This window comes from Canis lupus, chromosome 21 (genome assembly GCF_003254725.2).
Source record: "Canis lupus dingo isolate Sandy chromosome 21, ASM325472v2, whole genome shotgun sequence".
NCBI classification, from domain to species: domain Eukaryota; kingdom Metazoa; phylum Chordata; class Mammalia; order Carnivora; family Canidae; genus Canis; species Canis lupus.
In genome coordinates, this window is record NC_064263.1 from 35,026,381 (window position 1) to 35,047,488 (window position 21,108).

Genomic DNA, 21,108 nt, shown 5'->3' on the forward strand with positions numbered 1-21,108 from the left:
GGGGTCAAAGGACAGCCCTGGGCGGAGGCAGCCTACTGCACAGCGGTCTAGCCAGGAGCCTAGAACCCCTCATGGGCACACCTGCCAGCTGCCCTGCACTGAAGTCGATCCAGGTCCTGCACCTGAGAGGGGTCTGGGGGAGACTAACCTATACGAGACACTGGGACACAGGTCCACCATTTTAGTGTGTATGCAGGGCTCATCCTGGATTTGATCCACCATCCCCAAGAAGTAATGGGGTGGGCTGGCTGTCAGGGGAAAACTAGACAGGAAAGAACCTGTCCACATAGTTGAGCACAGGACCAGCTTCATGGCACTCCTGGTACCAGCTCCCATGCTATTCCCTCCTCACTTGAGGGCTTTATCCTCCATGATGGCCTTTCTCTCCAAGAGTGGGTCCCTTCTAATTAGGAGGCTGACCAGAGTTTATCTCTAAATTAAACTGTCTAACTCCTTAAAAAAAAAAAAAAAAAAAAAGCCTCCAGGCACCCAACAGTGTAGTAAGTAGAGAGATGTGGGTTCCAGGGCCAGGTGACCTGGATTTGAATCCCCATCCTACTATGTCCCAGCTATGACCTTGGGCCCTGATCACTTTTTATTTTCACCTCAATGAGACTTGGCTGCTTCATCTATGAAACAGAGATGGCAACCCCACCTATTTCCCTAAGGGATTGTGAGTGTCCTTTCATAACCAGTTTTACTGAGTGACTACTATGTGCTGAACATGGGGCTGGTTGGTCAAGGGACACTGAGATGCCTAATATCATGTCTCTCTCACACTGGTCACCTTGGCTAATCTCTGCTAAACTGCTCACTATAACTAGTGAGTAAATAACCAGTAAAAATAGTGTGTGAGGGAGGAAGCCAGAGCACATGGGAAGGCTAAGGTGAACTTCCTGATCCAGCTGGCAGGTGGAAAGCAGAGCAGTGGAAGGCTTTCTGGAAGCACTGCCACCTGAATGATCCCTGAGGCTTGAATTGGGCAAAGGGGATGGGTGTGGGAGGTCAGTCATTCTCAGAAGAGGGCTAAGCAAAGCAAATGGCCTGCAGCCACATCACCAAGCCTAGGGTGCCTGGCCATGGGCTTCCATGTCCCTGTAGAGTGTGGCCTGGCCATGGGCTTCCATGTCCCTGTAGAGTGTGGCCTGGCCATGGGCTTCCATGTCCCTGTAGAGTGTGGACAGTGGAAAGACCCGACATAGGGCCCCATGGGGACACAGCATGGGCTGGAGGAGACAGCTTGATGGGAGTCAGAAGACCCGAGGTCCTACCTCAACTCTGTCGCTCACACATTGTGCGGCCCTGGAAAGTCCCTGTCCTACATTGGTCCTCGGTTTCCTCCCAGATGGGGTTGGATTGGCTGTCTGTCTGCCTCCCCCTGTGGCAGCGAGGGACAGCTCCATTTGCCCTGTATCTAGAGGCTGCTTGGTTCTATGCCTCATCCTGCCAACATTTGTCAAAGGTTTTGAGCAAGTGTGACCAGTGAGAAGGCTGGATCTATGAGCAAAGCATATTCATCACCAAGGAGAGAGACCATCCATCTTTGAGTGTATGAGGTACTGGGAACTGGCCATTCCCTTGTTGGAAGGCAGCAGAAGAGGACAAGCGTAAGACAGGGGTTAGACTGGGTAAGTCACTGCCAGCCAAGAGCAGACCGAAATCTCTAGGGAAGGGGATTCTTAAAAGAACATTTGATATTGCCATTGCTTTGTGCTTTTAGCCACAAAATTCAGATTCATTTGGAAATCTCAAGTAGCATGAAAAGAAGGGTATATGATTTTTAAGTTTACCAAAAGAGGACATTAGTTTAAAAAAGGAAACAGAAACTGATGGGGCGCCTCGATGGCGCAATTGGTTGAGTGCCAGACTCTTGGTTTCCACTCATATGATCTCAGGGTCATGGGATGGAGCCCTGCGTCGGGCTCTGAGCTCAGTATGGAATCTGCTTGAGATTCTCTTTCCCTCTCCCTCTGCCCCTCCTTCTGGTTCTCTCTCTCTTTCTCTCTAAAATAAATAAATAGATCTTAAAAAAAAAAAAAGGGAAACAGAAACTGAATTCAGCAAAAGAAATTTCTTTGGACGTAGAGGCAGCTGGATTGTGGGATGTGGTGACTCTGAGACAGCTGGTGAGGGAACCTGAAACAGCTCATGTTCATTGAAGACCACATTAGCCAGGTACTGGAATGCCTGTGTCACCTGAATGTGCTCACCATGGGGGCAGGGGTAAGTGCTGAAGTACTAGCACAAAGCATGCGGTTGTCAAAAGCCTACTGCGGGAGTGAATGAATGAATGAGTAGATGAACAAATAAGTGAATGCGGAGAATCAAAGGCAGGGATGATGCTGTCAGCAGCAAATTCTGCTACTCTACTCCCCCCACACACACCCTGGAGGTCCATAAAGGTTAAATCACTCAGTCCCAGCTAAAGACGTTGGCCCACTGGGATTCGCTGGGAGTACAGTAATTAAAACCAAGAGGCTCAGAGCTGTGTTCCCAACATTTCCCGAGATAATGAGGAAGAGGAGCCAGGGAGGGGAAGCACTGCCTCAGCGCTACGGGGCAGGCAGGCCATGGCCACCACTGTCGGGAATGCCTGCAGAGGTTGGGTAACGTGAAGGGAGGAGGCCTGCAGTCGGCCATCTGCCTCCGTGCATAGGACCTGAGTTCAGATCAGGTTGGGGCATCAGCAGGAGAAGCTCCTGTTCTGCAGTCTGTTCTGCAGTCGGCCCGCCACTCACGTCATCTCCCTGGGATGCAGCAAGGGGGTCCCAGGGGCCCCACCAGGGGAAGAAACACTCCACCCAGCAATGCCTGCGGCCTGAGGCTTGCTCTGGGGTTGCGGAAGTGCCTTTTATCCCAAGCTCCTCAGCTGCAGTACAGATGGAGGACAATAGTTACAGCAGTGATTCCCAGAGAATGTCCCAGTGCATAAGAATGCTCTGGAAAGCTTATTAAAATGCAGATTCCAAGCCTTGCCGCAGACCTACAGAATCAAAATTCATTCATTCAATGAATCAATATTTATCACACACCTACAAGTACCATGCAGTATTCTAGGTGGAGATACAGCGATGAACAAAACAGAAGTCCCTGTCTTCATGGAACTTACATACTGGTGGAGCGAAAATGTACAAATAAATAAAGTAACCCAGTGGGTACCGTATATCAGATAGGAATAGGTGCTGTGGAAGACAAGAAACAAGGAAGGGATGAGGAGTGATGGGGGTAAGGCTGCCGTTTCAAACAGGTTTTAAATATTTGAACAAAGGCCTGAAGAGGCAAAAGATCAGGTCATGCAGATATTAAGAGGAGGAGTATTCCAAGTGAAGGCAGCAGCAAGTGCAAATGTCCTGAGGCAAAAACATGCCTGAGTGAACCTCTGTATTTTTAATCAAGCTCAAACACTGAAATTTGAGACCACATTAGCAGAACGACAGCATCCTACACAGGAGCCAGCCCCTGAAAGAGTGGAGCTTGTTTAGGAAATTGCTAAGCAGGCAGAGAACAAGGACTCAGAGGCCTACACAAGGACCGTCTGCAGAGCCTCTAGTCCTTGGCTTCTGAGGGAGAGAGCTAAAGATCTAGAGGGACTTGGGTGAAGAAAGTGGTCATCAGTGGCTCCTTTCCTATGTTTATGGAAACACAGGCCTGACCCCAAAACAAAAATGCCTGCAGAGGAGGGGTTTGGGGGAGACGCCACACGAGCACAGACAGAAAGTGTGACATCGCCTGGGAAGACATTCCGAAAGCTCTGTATTCCGGCTTCATTTAGAGTTTTAAGCACAGACGTTCCTTCCATCATGCCTTATCTCATTCAGGCCTCCCAACAATCCCTGAGGTAGAAATCCTACATCCCAATTTCACAGATAAGAAAAATAGGGTTCACAGAGGTTAAGAGCGCACAGCCGGGAAGAAGCTAGAAAGAGCTGGAACAGAAAAGCTGGCCTAAGGCCAAATTCTGTGCCTCTGCGCTCTTGCCACCAGAGCAATTGCTTCAGGAAGGAGAGAAAAGCAAGAGTTGGCCTTTAAGCAGTAGCCACACAACAGCTATTATTATTATTAGCTGTTGTTGTTATTACTGCCATTTAAACTCACCTCAGGACACCCTTCGCACCTTGCAGCTTGCACAGAACCTTCGCTGCTGTTACCTCATGTATCCTCAGTGGCTATGGGGCAGGCAGAGCGGGCAGGGCCCGATGTCCCCACGTGGCACATAAAACCAAAGCAGAAGACCATGGCCAGGAAGTGGCAACTGAGACCAGAAACAGAGTCCTATTATGCTTCATCTCCATTTTAGGCTTATTTGCACGATTCCCCGATGTCAGGGGCCAGGTTGCCTTTGTGCCCTTGGCCCAGGCTGGGTGCTCCCTAAATGTGTGTGGAACCAAACTGCCTTGGCCTGTCACGAAGCAAACACAATTCCTGTGCTGTGTGTGATGATGCCCCAGAGACACCAGCCCCAGATGGGACTTGCTCGGGTGGTCATAGAGCCACCTTCCCCCAAGCCAGGCTGGTTGGGTCTTTGCGAAGGCACGATGGCTCTCCTCCTCCAAGAGCCACAGTCTAAGGGTCTCTTCCTCCCTTCTCGAGCTCAGCTCAGGCTGGTCTTGGGGACAGACCCATTACAGGTCACCTCTCTGCCCCGTTCCATGCAGGGGTATTTCAGCAGGGACCAGTGTCTGTCCCATCATGCCCCTCGCCCACCTGAGGTCCCTTACACTGCAGGGCACTATTGTCCTGCCAGCCTCCTGGCAGCCCTCCCGACACCCCTCACTGTCTCTATCTCCCTCTTCACTCATCTGCTCTTCCCGAGTGGGACAAAGATGAGCCTTTTCTTCCCGGAGCCAGCCCTCATTTCTGCGCCCTGGATGTCATCTTCTCCTCCCTCCTCAGAGGCCTTCTTCCACGCCTTGGCCTCAAAGGACGCAGGCACCTCGTCCCCAGACTAATGAAATCACCAGAGCTAAGAGATAGCCACCCGGATTTCTTAAAAGCCTTCCAAGTATTTCTAATGTGCAGTCAGGGTGTTGAGAACAACCTGCTTTTCAAAAAAGAGAGAAATAATACAATACAATACAATACAACTGAATACACAGACCAGATTATAATAGAAAATACCATAGTGCTTCGCACATTAGAAGGCTAACTATTGTTTCTTAAAAGTTTTGTTTCAATAGTGTATGCTATTGTATGAGTGCAAGTAGGCGTGTCATCCTGGGTCATGATGTAAATGACTTTCTTGCTGTGGATCATGGTTAGAATTTGTGTGAGTGTGTGAGTGTGTGAGTGTGTGTGTGAATGCGAGCGAAGCATTGCTCCAGTTCCTGCCTTAGCTCCTGATTCTCTTTGACAGCCGAAATCCCTGACAAAAATCTACCTCCCTGTCTGCTCTTTGACTGTGTCTGGTTTCCACAAACCCCCACCCCCAGTATTTTACCAAAGCTACACGCTGAGGTTTCCACGATCTGCACCTTCCAAATCTGGGGGCTTCTTCTAAGACTCTGTGTCCTTCGACCTATCTGTGGATTCGTTCAAATAAATGACTCTCACTCCGGGAATTCTCTCTGTCTGGAGTCTGTCATCTTCCAGATTCTCCTGCCCACTCCTGTTTTGTCTCCTTAATGTCTTTCACTCAGTGTTCTCTCCAGCTTCTTTTCTGGTTCTCCCTCCTTTGCCACCGTCACCTCCCAGTCAATGGCTTCAGTTATTCTGTGTAAAAGACTCCAAATTTGCATTCCCACATTTCCCTCTCTTGAGACCCTGCGTGCAGTTGGCTTGCTTTGCAGGCCAGCCGTCTCCTGGGAATGGACTTGAGGGCTGGGGAGGGGTAAAAGCTGGCAGCGTTCAATTCAGGCATGCACTTGACCATGTCAGGCGGACAGGCAAGCAAGGGAGGGTCATCATCCCCATTTTACAAAGGAAGAAACTAAGACTCTGAGACATTGAGGCATGTTTACGTGGTCATTCATCCAGTGGTGGAGAGGATCCAGAACCCATGACTTGAGACTTCAGCCCAGAGTGCTGGAGTACTGGAATTTCCCACGTACAAAAGCAAAGCTACATCTCATTCATTTAACCACAGGTTTTCAACACAACCTATGCAACAGAATTACTAAGAATGCTTTTAAAAACTGAGATGGCCAGATTCCCCCTCAAACTTACTGAATTAGAATCTTCTGACAGAGAGGTTTATTTGTTTTAGCTTTATATTGTGAAGTAATTACAGAGTCACAGGAAAGTATGCAAAAATGTACAAGGAGGTCCCATGCACCCTTCACCCAGCCTCCTGCAATGTTGACATCTTACACGACTGTAGTACAATATCAAAATGAGCACACTGATGTTGCCTCCGCCCCCAGAGCTTCTCGGATCTCTCCAGTAAGACAAGTACCCATCTGGGTGTGAGTATGTCGTTCTGTGCCATTTTGTCACATGTAGTTTTGGGTAACCAGCAGCACAGTCAAGATACTTAACTGTACCATCAGTGTAATACTCCCTAGTGTTTGGGGTTTGAGAGCTCTCCACCCCCGAAGAAGAACCATCCCACTGCACCCATCCCACTCACTGCCCCTTCTGCCTCCCTCTTCCGGGAATGCACCATCATCCTCAGAGCCACCCTGGCTTGAAACTGAGCCATAATTCACCAGCCTTCCTTAGGCCCACCTGCCCGTAACTCTATTAGTCAAGAGATTCAGTGGATGCTTCCTTTGTGGTATCTCTCAGGCCAATAAAGGGCCCTTGATCCCCATACCCACCCCTACAGCAGAACATAGTGTAAGGATGCCTTTTGCTTATTTGATGTCCTCGCTCTTTGAGAGACAGACAGCTCATTCATCCCTAGGCTTCTCATAATGTAAAAGGGGGTGGGGGCAGCAGGCCTGGGGGGAGCGAGGTAGGGTGCATGGGTGCTCTAGTCAAGCTGTTCTGGTGTCAGCCATTGGAGAATGGGAGCTTTCTTAGGCACCCATTGCATGGACACAAGCAAGGTTAACAGCAAGTAGCTGCAAGAAGTGGGAGCTGGGGCCCTTCCCGTATCCCTCATAATAGATAATCACCTTTAAAACTATGCTGCCTATTTGCTATCATCCTCTGATGTTTTTTCATTCCTTCACACCCATGGAACAATTAGAGTCAAGTGATTCATAAGCACTGCCCTTCAGAAAGCTCTAAAATCCGCTTCATAGCTCTGCTCCTACACTTCTTGCTACATGATAAAATGAAAAGGAAAATTTGCTTATTGAGATTAAATATATTTCAATTATCTGATATGTTTCAGCTTTAATTGATAACAAAACACAAATTGCCCATCTGAACTTCTCATTACAGCAACTGATTCACTGGAAAATTTACTACCTGATACCAGAGAAAAGCACTAAAGATAACACAGGCTCAGTGACTCTACGATCCTGTGACCCAGCAGTCTAGTTTTTAAAATCATGCATTAGCCAAAGCACATCCATTTTAATCATCCTATCGAGAGCACTGTTTTTTTTTTTTTTTTAAACCATCTCAGTACATGGTCTCTAAGTTTGGAGATTTTGGGGGTGGTATATGTCGGTATTAGAGACCCTGGAATCCACACCAAGGGGCACAGATAGCTGGAGAGGGGGAGACAGAAGGAGGAGGGCTTCGACATGTGGTTGGCGGCCACCTGAGGCTTTGCTAAGGCCAGACAGAACAGCGAGCAGGGCATCCAGCAAAGAGGACAGATTTTCAACAGCTCTGTGGTTGTCACCGTGTTACACATCTACGACCAGCCCTGCCATTGATACCACTGTGACCTTCCCCAGCACCAGCGCCATTGATACCTCCACCGTCACCGCCACCGCCGCCAAGATGACATGAATTATCATCCAGGTAGATGCCAAGGAACACCACGAACTGAAATGATGTTTCATGGAAAAGAGTCACAGGAAATACCCACTCTGTATGTGGCGGGGTGAAATACCCACAGCTATTTACCTTATACTGTACTAGGATGTTAGAGAAGAGGGTGGACAGACAGCCAGTAAGGAAAAGCGTGGGGACCAGGCCCCTCCAGGATGCAGAGAGGGCACACCTATGGAGTGAACCTTCCAGAGCAGTGACCACCAAGAATCTTCCATCTCTGAAGGAGCAGGCATGGAGAGCCTTAAGAAAATGAGAACCCCCAATGGAAGCTGAACCTTCTGCTCAGATGTCAGGCCCGGAACAGAGTTCTGGGCCCAGGGGGGTTCAGGCACTCACCATTACTGCTGTTGTCATCCACCAGGATGATCTCCTTGAGCAGGTGTGGAGGTGTGCGTTCAATGGCTGAGTGGATGGAGCGCAGCAGCACCGACAGGGCCTCGTTGACGAAAATGAACACGATGCTCACCTCTGGCAGGCTCTCAGGGAAGGAGAGGTTGCGGCACCTAGAAAGACAAACAGCCAGGCTCTTAGATCTGTTGGTTATTCAGATGAGGTCACCCCAGGTGCTGGCCCACCTCATGTCGGCTTCAGCTTTGCCAGATGGCTCAGGAGTCTAGGTTCTTCCCAGGGCCTCTTATTCGATACTTAAGACAATTCCTAAGTGTGCAACCGACAGGCTCACACCATTAAAACTGGTTTGTACCTCTACAGAGTCTGAATTTGTCAATGACTATCCCAGCTGAATAGCTGTATCATTAGCACCAAGGGCAGTACCTGGAAGCCAGCAGGTGGTCACTGAGTGTTTACTGGAAGAATGGCTCAGTATTTCTAAACCTACTAGGAGAGAAAAATGCAACCAAAGGAAAGCCTTAGGTTTTTGTTTTTGTTTTGTTTTGTTTTGTTTTCAAAATGGCAGCCAATATCTAGGTGAGGGCAGACCTCAGATGATCTGCCTCTGGAGAGAAATATGTGTCCTTCCAGAGACTTCTACTACCAGAATCCACTCCACTTCACTCCAGGAGGCATACTGCCTGGGGACTCTCCTACCTCTCATTCATCACCAGGATCTGGCCTCCAGAACCAGGTTGAAGGTAGAGTCCAAGACTCCACACGAATGAAGAATGGAAGGACAAGTTCAATCTCACCTCACAGATGAGGGCATGAAGGCTCAGAGAGACTGAGTCTCCCTACTGTGAGTCAGCTGCCAAGACAGAAGCCCATCTCTGGTCTTCTGACATCTACACCTGGATTCTTCTCTTAAGGAATAATGGTTGTGGGATGCCTGGGTGGCTCAACGGTTGAGTGTCTGCCTTTGGCTCAGGTCATGATCCTGGAGTTCCAGGATCAAGTCTCAGATCGGGCTCCTGCAGGGAGCCTGCTTCTCCCTCTGCCCATGTCTCTGCCTCTCTCTGTGTCTCTCATGAATAAATAAATAAAATCTTTAAAAAAAAAAAAAAAAGGAATACTGGTTGCTGGAGAGATTGCCTCCAACTGTCCCACTTGCCTCCAAGTTCTCCAAAATCCCTGAAGTCAGTTGAAGGTCTCTCACCCAAAGGACTTGAGCAAAACCATAAAAGTCTGCATGCTATTCCCCATGGGAAGAGGAACACACGACCACTGCAAGCATTGCCTTGGCGGGCAGGAAACCATGGCTGGTGCCCTGCTCTGGCTGAAGTGAAACATTGTTCCAGAAGGCACTGATCCCATCTTCAGGATCGTTGAATGAAAGAAAAGAGCAGAAATGACCGGCCCTGGGCTCAGAGAGGAGACTGCCCACTCCTGTCACCGGCCACTGTCAGCTCCTGGGGTTTTGAGCTGGTGACCGCGTTGTACGGCTCCAAGGTGGGAGATGCGACCAGGTGAGAACATGCAATAATGAGCATAATAGCACAGAGCTTCTGCTTGTCGGCAATTAAAGTGCTGCCGGATAGGAATGGGCCTGTTCTTCCCTAATGAGGAAGGCTGCAGGATAACCAGCGCTGAGCAATTTGGAGAAATCACCGTGGGGCCCCAGCCTGCTTAAGAGCAGGAGATTAATAAACTAAAATCACTGTCTCTATGGTTACCAGAAATTTACAGAAACTTCTCCCATTCTATTTCCAGCTCTCCTTCTCTCTCTCACCAAAGAGAGAAGGGGGAAGGGGAAGAGTTGAACCTTTTCCCAAATCCACATCGTACTTATAATTTTCATAAAACCTCCAGGTTAACAGATTGGTGTAGAAGGCATTCATTCTTGTATTTAATGGAATAAATATTTCTTGGGCTTCTTCCATGGGGCAGGTACTACTGTCATCAGGGCACAGACCAAATACCTATTCTCACTTTGACAGGGGAAACTGGGAAACGTGGAAGCAAACAAATGATACAGTTTCACACGAGGACTGAGATGGAAAGTATCTCAGGGGTAAGAGGACAGTGAGCTGGCTTGGCAGCTGTTCCAGAAGGAGTGGTCGGGGAAGGGCTCCTTGAGGAGCCAACATTTAGTCAGAAACTTAAATGGTACGAAATGCAAGTCGTGCAAAGGCCCTGTGGGGCCGAGGGAACGGTGCTGTGAGGGGAACCTGGCTCACGTAAGTGCAGGGAAGGGATGAAGGGGATGGGGAGCTGAAGGGAGGGACTTTAGTGAAGGAGAAAGACCAGAAGGACTCTTTAAGCTCATCGGACCATTCCTGCAAAAAAGTTTTGTTGTCATGAATGTGATTTTGTAAGACCCATTGAGAAGGTTCATGGTGCTTATTTATGTCTATCCAGACCAGTGGCTGGCCCTTCCTTAGGCATGAAAACTGACTGAAGCATTAACATACAACCCACTCGCTAACTGCATTTTAAAAATTATACTATATATGGTCAAACTGCTGGCACATGACCTTTAACATCATCATCATTATTTTTTTTAATAAAGTATAGCAAACAGCTCCCGGGAAGGTCAGTACAGAGGTACATGCTCCCTGTCCTTCCCGCTAACGCCGCCAGCAGGGAAGACAGAGACCCTGTGGCTGACAGCGCTCCTCCACACTTCCTCGGGGCCTCCCGGCCCCACCAACTAGAGCTCCAGGTTGCTCCTGAGGATCCCCCAGAGCTAGGGGCTGTCTTCCTCTACTCCTCTCCCTTCTTACTTCTGAACATCACCACTCCTTCTCCCCATCTCTCCCAGTGGTGGCACGCCCCCCCCCCCACCTGATGGTTTGAACCCCTGGGGCCTGGGGACCCGACTCCCGATGGTCTTTCCCTAAGCATCATGGAAACATTCTATTCATTTCACAAGCTAAACTCTGCTGATCACCATTTTCACATAACAGACTCCTTCGAACATAAGGTTTTTACACCCAAGCCCTTTTGAACATAACAAAACACCTGAAGTAGTGCATCCTATCAGGACATGTTTATTGTCTGTCTCCCCCTGTTATAATGCAGCCCCTCCCCCACCCCACCCCAGAGCAGGGGCTCTATGTTGCTACTGTGCTCTAACCCTTAAGCCAGAGTCTGGCGCACAGGAGGTTTTGGGAATTAAACAAAGCTAACAGGGCTATTTATTTTATGGAAGGCCTAAATTTTACATGCATGCTGCTGACCCCAGCACGTTCCTTTTTTCCTGCAAACCTCCTCCCCCTGTTGGAGAGTCAGGGCCTCGCCCCACCAGCGGGTCCTTCCTCCCCTGAATTTATGGCTTCACTTCCTCATATTCAGTCTGGGGCCACTCTTCAGGTCCTTTGCACTGTGATTAAGGGATCCCTCCGGGGCCAAACGTCCTGACCTCCTTAAATCCTTTCCTCCCTTTGTCTCCTGGGAGCTGCTCACAGTTCTCCAGCAAGAGCTGCGCTGCCCTGGCCTCTCCACACCGCAGGCACCCTCCCTCACCCTTCAGCTAATTGGAGTCCAGCTGAAAATATGACTGTGGCTGAGCAGAGGGTGAAGGGTGGGCAGGATAAGGACAAGGTGGGACCAGAGCATTGGAGGGTGCATGAGGCCACCCAGCTCAAGGTCGGCCCTGACTTGCTGTGGGATCCTGGGAGAGCCACTTCACCTTTCTCCATGTTGTGTCATAGAATAAGGGAGGCAGAAGATAGGACCACGTAGTTGTCTTTCCTCTATAAAATTCTGTAAAACTCAGGATCTTCTCTCTCCCACATGGTGAAGACATCTCATTAAAGAAACAGCTTTCCCTCTCACGCAGCACCTGGTCACCACCACCAACTGCCACAAGAAACTTCCCCTTACTGTCATCACGATTACACTAGGGGACCAAATGTCCTGATTTCAGCACTGGGAGTCCCCAGCAAAGCGGCACAGTTGCTCATCCAATGAGTACACCAGTGTCCCTAGCCTGGCTGAGGGTAGGGACAGGGCTTGCTCACAGCTGCGCTGCTCACAGCCGAGCACAGTGCCTGGCCAACAGCAGGCATTCAGTCAGCATCTGCTGAGTACACTCGTACTACCTTCTCAAAGTTCCCAGCACACACACATCAACACACAGTCATGGTTCGTATTTTCTTCTCAACACTGAACCAGAACTTGCATTGTTGGAGAAAGGAGGCAAAAAGAAGGAGGAAGAACAGCGTGTCAGGCGAGATGCCCACATACCTGCTGGTCACACTCACCACGGTCCCTGCTGAACACTGAACTCAGGGCAGAAGCCTGCCTGCCACAGGGCAGCTCAAGGCTTTCAAAATTAGTTCACATTCAAGAATCACTACGGAAGGGAGTTGTTCTGGACTCAAGCCCAGCACTTCTGCTCTAGAGTCCAGCCACTTGCTTCGCCCATCTATCAGCACTGCCCTCCCCTACCCTTGAGAGCTTTGTGTCTGTGTTCACACCACCGAGATGCTCTCCTCCCACACTTCTGTCCTCTAGGGTCTGGCCCCTACACCCTTCCTCTTTCCTGCTCACTTCCCCAGAGCAGGATCAGAGCACATAAGAGTCAGAGGAGCCACACAGGCCTTTCCCTATTGATGCTTCTGGAGAAAGCCTGACTGTACAAGACCAGTTCCCTACTCATTTTGAGAAGAGGCATATTCTCCTATAAAATTAAGCCATAAAAGTTCCCTTTTTACTTTTATTCTTGTTCAAAGTCGAGGCATTTTCCACTAGAGATAAAAACAAGGCATTTCTGAGAGGGGAGTACTACGGCTGTCTAATAAGCTGGAATTGATGGTCATGATAAACTCGACTTTATCGATCTCTGCACACAGAAGGCAATGCGGGATGGGAGCAGCTATGTAGAAGCATCTCAGCAGAGCTCCCCAACACTGTTTTGATCTCCTTATAAAGCACATTTATATCAAGAGCTTCAGTGCCAGTGTGGCCTGTGAGAGGCAGGGAAGCAATGGCCAAGTAAGTGAGGCCAACCCTGGCTCCTGGTGGCCGGGAACCACCCTGGGCAGCAGCCAGATGCCTCCCTGTGGCATCAGCAGACTCTCCCCTCCCCATGACCTTGGCCAATCTACAAGCTCCCAGTCTGTCAGGGTGATAACTCCTGGGGAGGCTGCTTGACCGGGGTAGACCTCTTCCAGGATGAAGATCAAAGTCGAACGTGAGCTGAGGCTATCGGCCAATGCAAGGGGTAACCTGATCCAAATATGCCAGGGTGCTCAGAGTGGAGCAGGGACCTTCCTGGACCAAGCAGCAAGAAGATGACACGACCAGATACCCACTCCTCTGCATGTCCCCAATCCCTTTCTTCCCAGCCTTCTCCCAAGAGGCCCTCCCCTGCAGCCATGGTCAGCACATGAGGGATCAAGAACGCCACTAACCACCTAGAACATAACCCTGGGACACAGCCTGGCTCCGGGGTCAATTCTGCCTTCTTGTCCCTTTGAGACCATCGGTGTCCTGGCCCCAGCCTCCCTGCTCCTACCTGCACCCACAGGACTTACTTGATCCTCCTCTGGCCTCACGTGGGTACCCTGCTGGTTTCTTCTAGACCTTTCCAGATTAGATCCAGGCTTGCTAGCATCTAGTCTGTTGGACTTAATGAAACCCAAAAATGAGGGCAATGTGGGGATTCTCATTGAGGGTGAGGATAATCAAGATTTTCACTTATATTTTATATCTCCACGACCTCTATAGCTATGAGACTGCATGTGCTTGCCACCCCTACTGCCCATGGATCCTGCGTAGAATATTTGGAAGTTATAATAGCAATCATTTCCATTTTCTGAGAGCTCATGATTTGCCATAAACCGTGCTAAGAGATGTATGGATATTTTTATTCTCCCCTCCTCCGTTTATTTATTCCTTCCTACAATTCTATATGGTAAACATCATTATCTCTGTCTTATAGATGATGAAAACAGGGCTAAGATAGTGAGTTATTTTCCAGGGCTGAAACCTGGGCTTATTTGTCACCAAAGCCTATACTCATAATCCCTGCTAAACCAGGGCTGTATCTTCCTTTCCACGCTCACCCAGAGATGTATCTGGAAAAACAATGGTGTTGTGACAATCCAGAGACCTGGTGGGTGGGAGGCAAAACAGAAGTCACTCCAGGCTGCTAACTCCGATGAAAGATGGAGAGGATGTCATGTGTCTGTGATGTGTGCAAATAGGATAAAGCACTGTGGGCTCCTGAAGCCTGGAACTCTTCCTGACACATCGTTCCTGCTGGGATAAAACATCCCAGTGACTCCTTGTATAAAGAGGTCTGGCTCTTCTGTCCTATGGCTTCATCATTTGGCCCCCCACTGATGGGACCAGAGGCTGATTCCTGAGCCCCAAGCAGCTATCAACAGCCTGGCCATCAGCATGCAGGGCAGCCCAGCCCAAGAGCTCTGCACAGCCAGATCTGGCAATACTGAAGAAGTACCGGTGACTCAATCTAGCCCTCTCTCTCTTGTGTGTGTGTGTGTGTGTGTGTGTGTGTGTGTGTGTGTGTGTGTGTGTTCGGGGGGAGCCGAACGTGAGATGCCCCAGAAAGGCAGGAAGCAGTTGTCTGGGGCAGCAGGAATGATGGGGTTGGAACAGGACAGGTCAGGGAGCTGGAGTTGCAGACAGTCACCACTGGACACAGGAGATGCAGGCTCGAGCTGCTCCAGGACGTCCTGAGCTATGCTTCACTCTTCCACACCTGAACACGTGGCTTCCGATTGTGTGATGATGTGTCTGTGTAGGAACATCAACCCACGAAGAATCCCCCCCACACACTACACCCCACAGCTGCTGAGGGAGCTCAGTTCCTCGCTCGTGGAACGCACATGAGACATAGTTAGGAGAGGCCCAGAGTGGCTCCTGGGCCGGGAGTGGATCCCTCATCAGACTCTCACAGCCTCCTTTGCTTTACTTGCAATGCCACGTGCCTGCCTTCCCGCCGTGTTTTATGTGACTATTTAACAAACGCCAGTGTCTCCGCTAGACAGTAAACTGCACGAGGTCAAGAGCACATCCACTTTACTCACCGGGTATCCCTGAAACTCCGGAATCACTGGGGGTCTGGCTGAACGAACAAATGAATAAATACTCGAATGATGAACAGCAGAACTAATTCAAGCCCATGAAAGCCCTGTGGGTGGGAATTCCAGCATGCCCCAACAGAACAGGAATCACTGAGCTGACTGCGTGCTGTATGGTTTCCTCACACTCACGTAGTTGCCATAAAAAAAAAATCACTATAAACCTGGTGCCTTAAAACAACAGAAACGAATTATCTTACAAGAAAGGTCCGAGAGCCTCAGTAACTTGCTGGAGGTCAACCAGTTTGAAAATGAGAGACGTGGCCTTGCAACCCAAGGTTTAAACATCGCTCTGTACGTGTCATCCTTGCGCAGGGGCCACGCTCGTCTCGTCATTCCAATTTTAGTATGTGTGCCACCCAAGCGGGCACTAAACATCGCTCTATAAGCAGAAACTTCATCTGTCTGTCATGTTATCCAGTTTCTCTTATCCTCTGATAAGCCAGAGGGGTAAATGGAGCCAGGGTGGGGATATCCAGAGGCTTCGGGGACCTGGCGAGACACCACGTCTGGCTCACCTAGGGGAGAGAAGTGGACGCCTAAGAACTGGAAGCTTCGGTGGTCTGCAAGGCAGGAGATATAGGCCCATCTGATAAGAAACCAGACAGGTAAACTCCCAAGCAGATGAGATCATCGAAGTGTGCAGCTTTCACCCAGAGGGAGACCCTCTACAAACATCTTTCAGGTGATTACACCTTTTTAGAGAAAGGGCCTGCTATATCAAATGTCGGTTGGAAGTAGGACAAGAGGGAAGAGAGTCATTTGAAATGTAAACAACCAACAGGAAGCAGGGAAACAGACCATTTGTTCCTAAAACATCTTACTAGAAATCCAGGGTTAATGGACTCCCTGGGGCTCCATGGACAGCAGCCCCAGGGAACAAGCCAGCTGGCTCTGGCGGAGAAGGCACGTAAGGGGCTGAGCGTCTCCAGGTGGCGAGTTTGTTGGCCAGCAGGTCAGGCCCTTGGCAAGGAGAATGTGCAGTTGGGGAGAGTGGACCCTTGGGTCAGAAAAAAGTGGGATGGAGCATCTTCGCTCTCCAGCAGAACTGGCTCTGGCCTCTGGTGCCCAGAACTCTGGGACTGCAGAGAAATCCCTCTCCTCCTCTCACCTTATTGCTGCAGCTGATGGCCTGTCCCATGGGGCTCCTTGTCCACACAGCAGTCCCTTCAGGTAGTTCAAGTCATGGTCATGTCCTCCCAGGCCATCTCTTTTACAGATCAAAGGCCCAGCTGATACCAGTATTGAAAAAAGTAAATAGCAGCTACTATGTGTCAGGCTGTGCTCTAAGAGCTCTCTGTATATTATAATTCAACCTTTGTATCACCACGTCTAATCTGTGCACAGGAAAATCAAGGTGTAGGGAGGCTGGGGGACTTGCTGGAGGTCAACCAGCTTGTAACAGCACTCTACAATCTACGCAGAAACCGCATCTATCATGTTATCCACTTTCTCTCTTGGCTTGCTCTCCTCTGACCATATTCCTCATCTATATCCCTTCAAATCCAATTCTGCAATTGTCATCTGAGTGGCAAAACAGACAAAACTATCACCTCCTCTTTTAAAGACCTTATATTTCTATTAATATAGCTCAAGATTCTATTACCTTTAAGAACAGTCCACATGATACTACTGGCCCACAACCAGCTTAACATTAAGAATCAGAACGTTTCCCCTTTCTCCGCATCCTCTCCAACATTTGTGGTTTCCTGTCTTGTTAATTTTCCCCATTCTCACTGGTGTGAGGTGGGATCTCATTGTGGTTTTGATTTGTATTTCCCTGATGGCAAGTGATGCGGAGCATTTTCTCATGTGCATGTTGGCCATGTCTATGTCTTCCTCTGTGAGATTTCTGTTCATGTCTTTTGCCCATTTCATGATTGGATTGTTTGCTTCTTTGCTGTTGAGTTTCATAAGTTCCTTTTTTTTTTTTTAAAGATTTTATTTTTTTAATTCTTATTTATTTATGATAGTCACAGAGAGAGAGAGAGAGAGAGAGAGGCAGAGACATAGGCAGAGGGAGAAGCAGGCTCCATGCACCGGGAGCCCGACGTGGGATTCGATCCCGGGTCTCCAGGATCGCGCCCTGGGCCAAAGGCAGGCGCCAAACCGCTGCGCCACCCAGGGATCCCCATAAGTTCTTTATAGATCTTGGAAACTAGCCCTTTATCTGACAGGTCATTTGCAAATATCTTATGCTATAGGTTGGCAAATTGAACTCCAATAAAAAAAAAAAAGAAGAAGAAAAAAAAGAATCTGAAAAGAAAATCAGAAAGTTTGCCTAGGGTGCTTTACTAAAGGAGTATTCCCTTCCAATGTGTGTGGTTAACATTTTCAATGCAATAGCAGAATCACCGTCTTTTGTTCTGGGGCTGCCCTCATGGAGGGCACATCTTCCGCAGGTCTCTGGGTCACCTCCACAGAGCCCCGATCCCAAACTAGAGAAAGTCACCTGGGCCAGGGAGGGCGAGGGTGTCGAGGCAGTGTCCTAAAGACACAAGACCCAGGTAAGAATACTGTTTCTGCCACATAGGCCTGTGGGAACCTGAGTTTCTTAACTTGACAAGTACTTGGTATTCTCCTATAAAAATAGAAATAATAATAACTACCTCCGAGAGATTAGAAAAATGCACCTTAAGCAGTCTGCACAGCACTGGGCACACAGCAAGTGAGCAAGTGGTCGCTCTTAATAAAAATCATTAGCCCTTGGGTAGCAACTCCCACATGGTCCAGCAATCACGATCCCGGCTGTCCACCTAGAGCCATTCCCCTTGTCCCCCGGGACCAGCTACATAATTTGTGGAGCCCAACGCAAAAGGAAAAGATGGTGGTATTCACAATTATTCCAAATTTTAACACAGTGAGAAGAGTGCATGAAACCAAGCACAGAGCCTCTTTAGCCTGCTTGGGATCTTGTGCAACAAGCTGCCTGCTGTGCGAGTGTCCTAATGCTGACATTGCTTCCATGAGAAAACATTACAAACTTGGTGGCTTAGAACAACACACTTTTATTATCTTATAGTTCTAGAGGTCAGAAGTCTGACACGGGTCTCATAGAGCTAAAATCACAGTGTTGGCAGGACTACGTTCCTTTCTTGAGGTTCCCGGTGATAATCTGTTTTCCTGCCTTTTCCCAAGGCTGCCCACATGCCTTGGCTTATGGTTCTTTTCTGTCTTCAAGGCGAGCAATGGCTGCCTTCCCTGTCACACTGCCATCCCCTCTGGCCCTGACTTTTCTGCCTCTCTCTTCTACTTTTAAGGGCCCTGTGATTACATTGGGCTCATCCAGATAATCCAGAATAATCCCTTTATTTTAAAATCAGCTGATGAACAACCTTAATTCTATCTGCAACCTGAATTCTCCTTTGCCATGGACCAGACCATAGTCATAAATTCCAGGGATTAGAACATGGGTGCTCATGAGAGACCATTACTCTGCCTACTATATACACCCACGAAACCAAAGTCCAGAGACCTCAGATGTGTGTCTAGAGCCTGCACTGTGAGAACCCTCCAACCCTCCAATCCATACATGCCAACCTGTGACCACACCCCAGTGGTGGCAGCAAACACCCAGTCACCTTGGATGGACTCTAACCTGCTCCTAGGGGGACTGAGCCCCTGCCTCCAGGCTGTGTTCTCTCTCTGCTATAATCCCATCCCAGACCTTTCTACTTGGATATTCATACAAGATCTCTCCAGTTCAGGAATAGGGTGTGTGTGTGTGTGTGTGTGTGTGTGTGTGTGTGTGTATGGAATAGGGTGTGTGTGTGTGTGTGTGTGTGTATGTATGTATGTATGTGCATCTGTCCCAGTTGTTCCCTCCTGGGGCTGCAGAAAATAGTCTAACCCCCCTGTAGTCATCCCCTCATGTCTTGATCTCAAGCTTGAGCCCACCAGTCAACCCGGAAGTCAGTCCACCCTATCCTCTGGCAGGGAGGGATAAGGACCTCAGGGGACACTGGAAAGAAAGGGGACATCATTACTGACAGACTCAGGAGCCTCTGAGGATCTACCAGCAAGAGGCAGGAATAGTACCTGCCGGAGGCTCTGCCCTGAACTACCTTGGAGGTAGGCCATAGAGTTGCCATGGCAACTTTAAGCCTTGAAGCTTGGCACCCGGAGCTCCCTTCTCCTACCCACATTCAAATGCCCACTAGATCCGCACTCAACCCGTACATTTTCCCAGCTCCTGTTCAGAAATAGCAGCCACTGCCTGCAGAAAAGAATGAGGCGTGCACCTGTTGTTGTGGAACTATGGGCTCCCATATGCCACCTGCTTGGCCTGCCGTCGCTGGGGTGGGGGCCCTGCCCGTACCTTCCAGCCCTGAGTTGTAAGTGGCTTTGACCCACCGTCACGATCCTCCTTCCCTACAATCATAGCCCATACTCTCAGTGGCCCCCCCAAAGATGCTGCCCCATTCTCTCTCTCCATCCTGCAGGCAAAAACTTCCCTGACCTCTTTCTTATATATACCCTCCTTCTAAAAAAAATTGATGTTCCATCTACATGCAATAAAATCCACAGATCTTAGGTAAATTTGATAAGCTTTGATGAACATATATGCCTATGTAGTCCACATCCCAATAACACTTATATTTTTCCCCCTTGTCTTTCTGTCCCTGGTAGGTTATTTTGGAGTCTACAGACAAGGAGGAGGAGGGTGGACACTGGGGCACTCTGTGTGCTCATGCACCCAGAGGAAGCCACAGGAACATTTGGAGTTTGCAGCTGGGGATGTGAAGGATGGACAAAGTCCAGCCAGGGTAAGTTGCTGCTTTTCTCCCCTTCAATCCTGAGGCCTGCATATCTTTCCAACCTAGAAGGCAAGAAGGTAAAAGCCTGTCCAGGTCTGGCAAAGGCCCCTCGTGGGGTGAGGCCCAGGAGGATCACCAGAGGAAGACACCAATCTCCTGTCCCTCCTGGGCCTTCTCACCGGGATGGCACTTGTTATAACAATGAGGGGAGAATGAATGACATTTTTATTTCCCTCAGAGCCAATTGTCCTAGAGCCTGGAGGAAATTTGTCCTTTCTCTGCACAGACCAAAGAGCCCAAATGAGGCTAATAAAACTGTTGCACTTCCAGTTCCAATGTCCTTCCTTCCCCGGGGAGGGGGGGAGGGGGGCATCATTACTGGTAAGGGGAGGCTCCTTGCAGACACCTCTCTGGTCCTGTCTCCCTGCTGCAGAGGCCACAGAAGAACAGGGCTTCTGTGGGCCTTCCAGTTCCCACCGCTGACCTACTACAAACCTGCGAGAGCGGCTCCTCTACCAGGAAGCCAGGAGATGGTCAGCATGCTTTCTGATCCCCCGCCCTGCTCTCCTAACACCTTCCACCTGGATTCCTACTACAGTGCAAACTCCTTGAGGTTTCTCTGGTGCTTTACTAGATGCCTGGCACACACTTGGAGCTCAATAAATGTTTGTGGGATGAATAAATTAATAAAGCCTAGCAACCGGCTGGATGGACTTTTTTCCTTCTGGTTATGTCTTCTGCTGTGTATAAGGCACTGAGTAGAGTATGGTCCTTTCAGCCAGATGACAAAAGTGGGTCAGATGACATCTTTTAGCACCAAGAAAGAAGACAAAGTAAGGGACCAGCCAGAGACGATGGAAGAGAGGTTGGGGCAGGACTCGGAACACCCACTTTCCATTCAGGGAATGAAGCCAAGCATAACGTCAGGCTTAGAACTTGGAAGAGCAAACCCAAGAACACAAAGAGCAAAGTGCAAAGCCAAGGACACCTCCAGGAGCAGAAATCCCCCAGGGCAC

General features: G+C 49.2%; 1 protein-coding gene and 1 pseudogene across 5 annotated transcripts in view; both read right to left on the reverse strand.

Moving 5' to 3' along the window:
- Nucleotides 1-21,108, reverse strand: part of GALNT18 (polypeptide N-acetylgalactosaminyltransferase 18) — a 338,094-nt gene that overhangs the window by 148,859 nt on the left and 168,127 nt on the right. For all 5 annotated transcript variants that reach the window (XM_049098823.1, XM_025459490.3, XM_049098824.1 and 2 more), the window contains one exon: nt 8,227-8,393. In XM_049098823.1, coding sequence (XP_048954780.1) covers nt 8,227-8,393 — 167 coding nt within the window. The remainder of the gene's footprint in view (nt 1-8,226; nt 8,394-21,108) is intronic.
- LOC112668011 (U6 spliceosomal RNA) lies at nt 15,607-15,706 on the reverse strand (annotated as a pseudogene).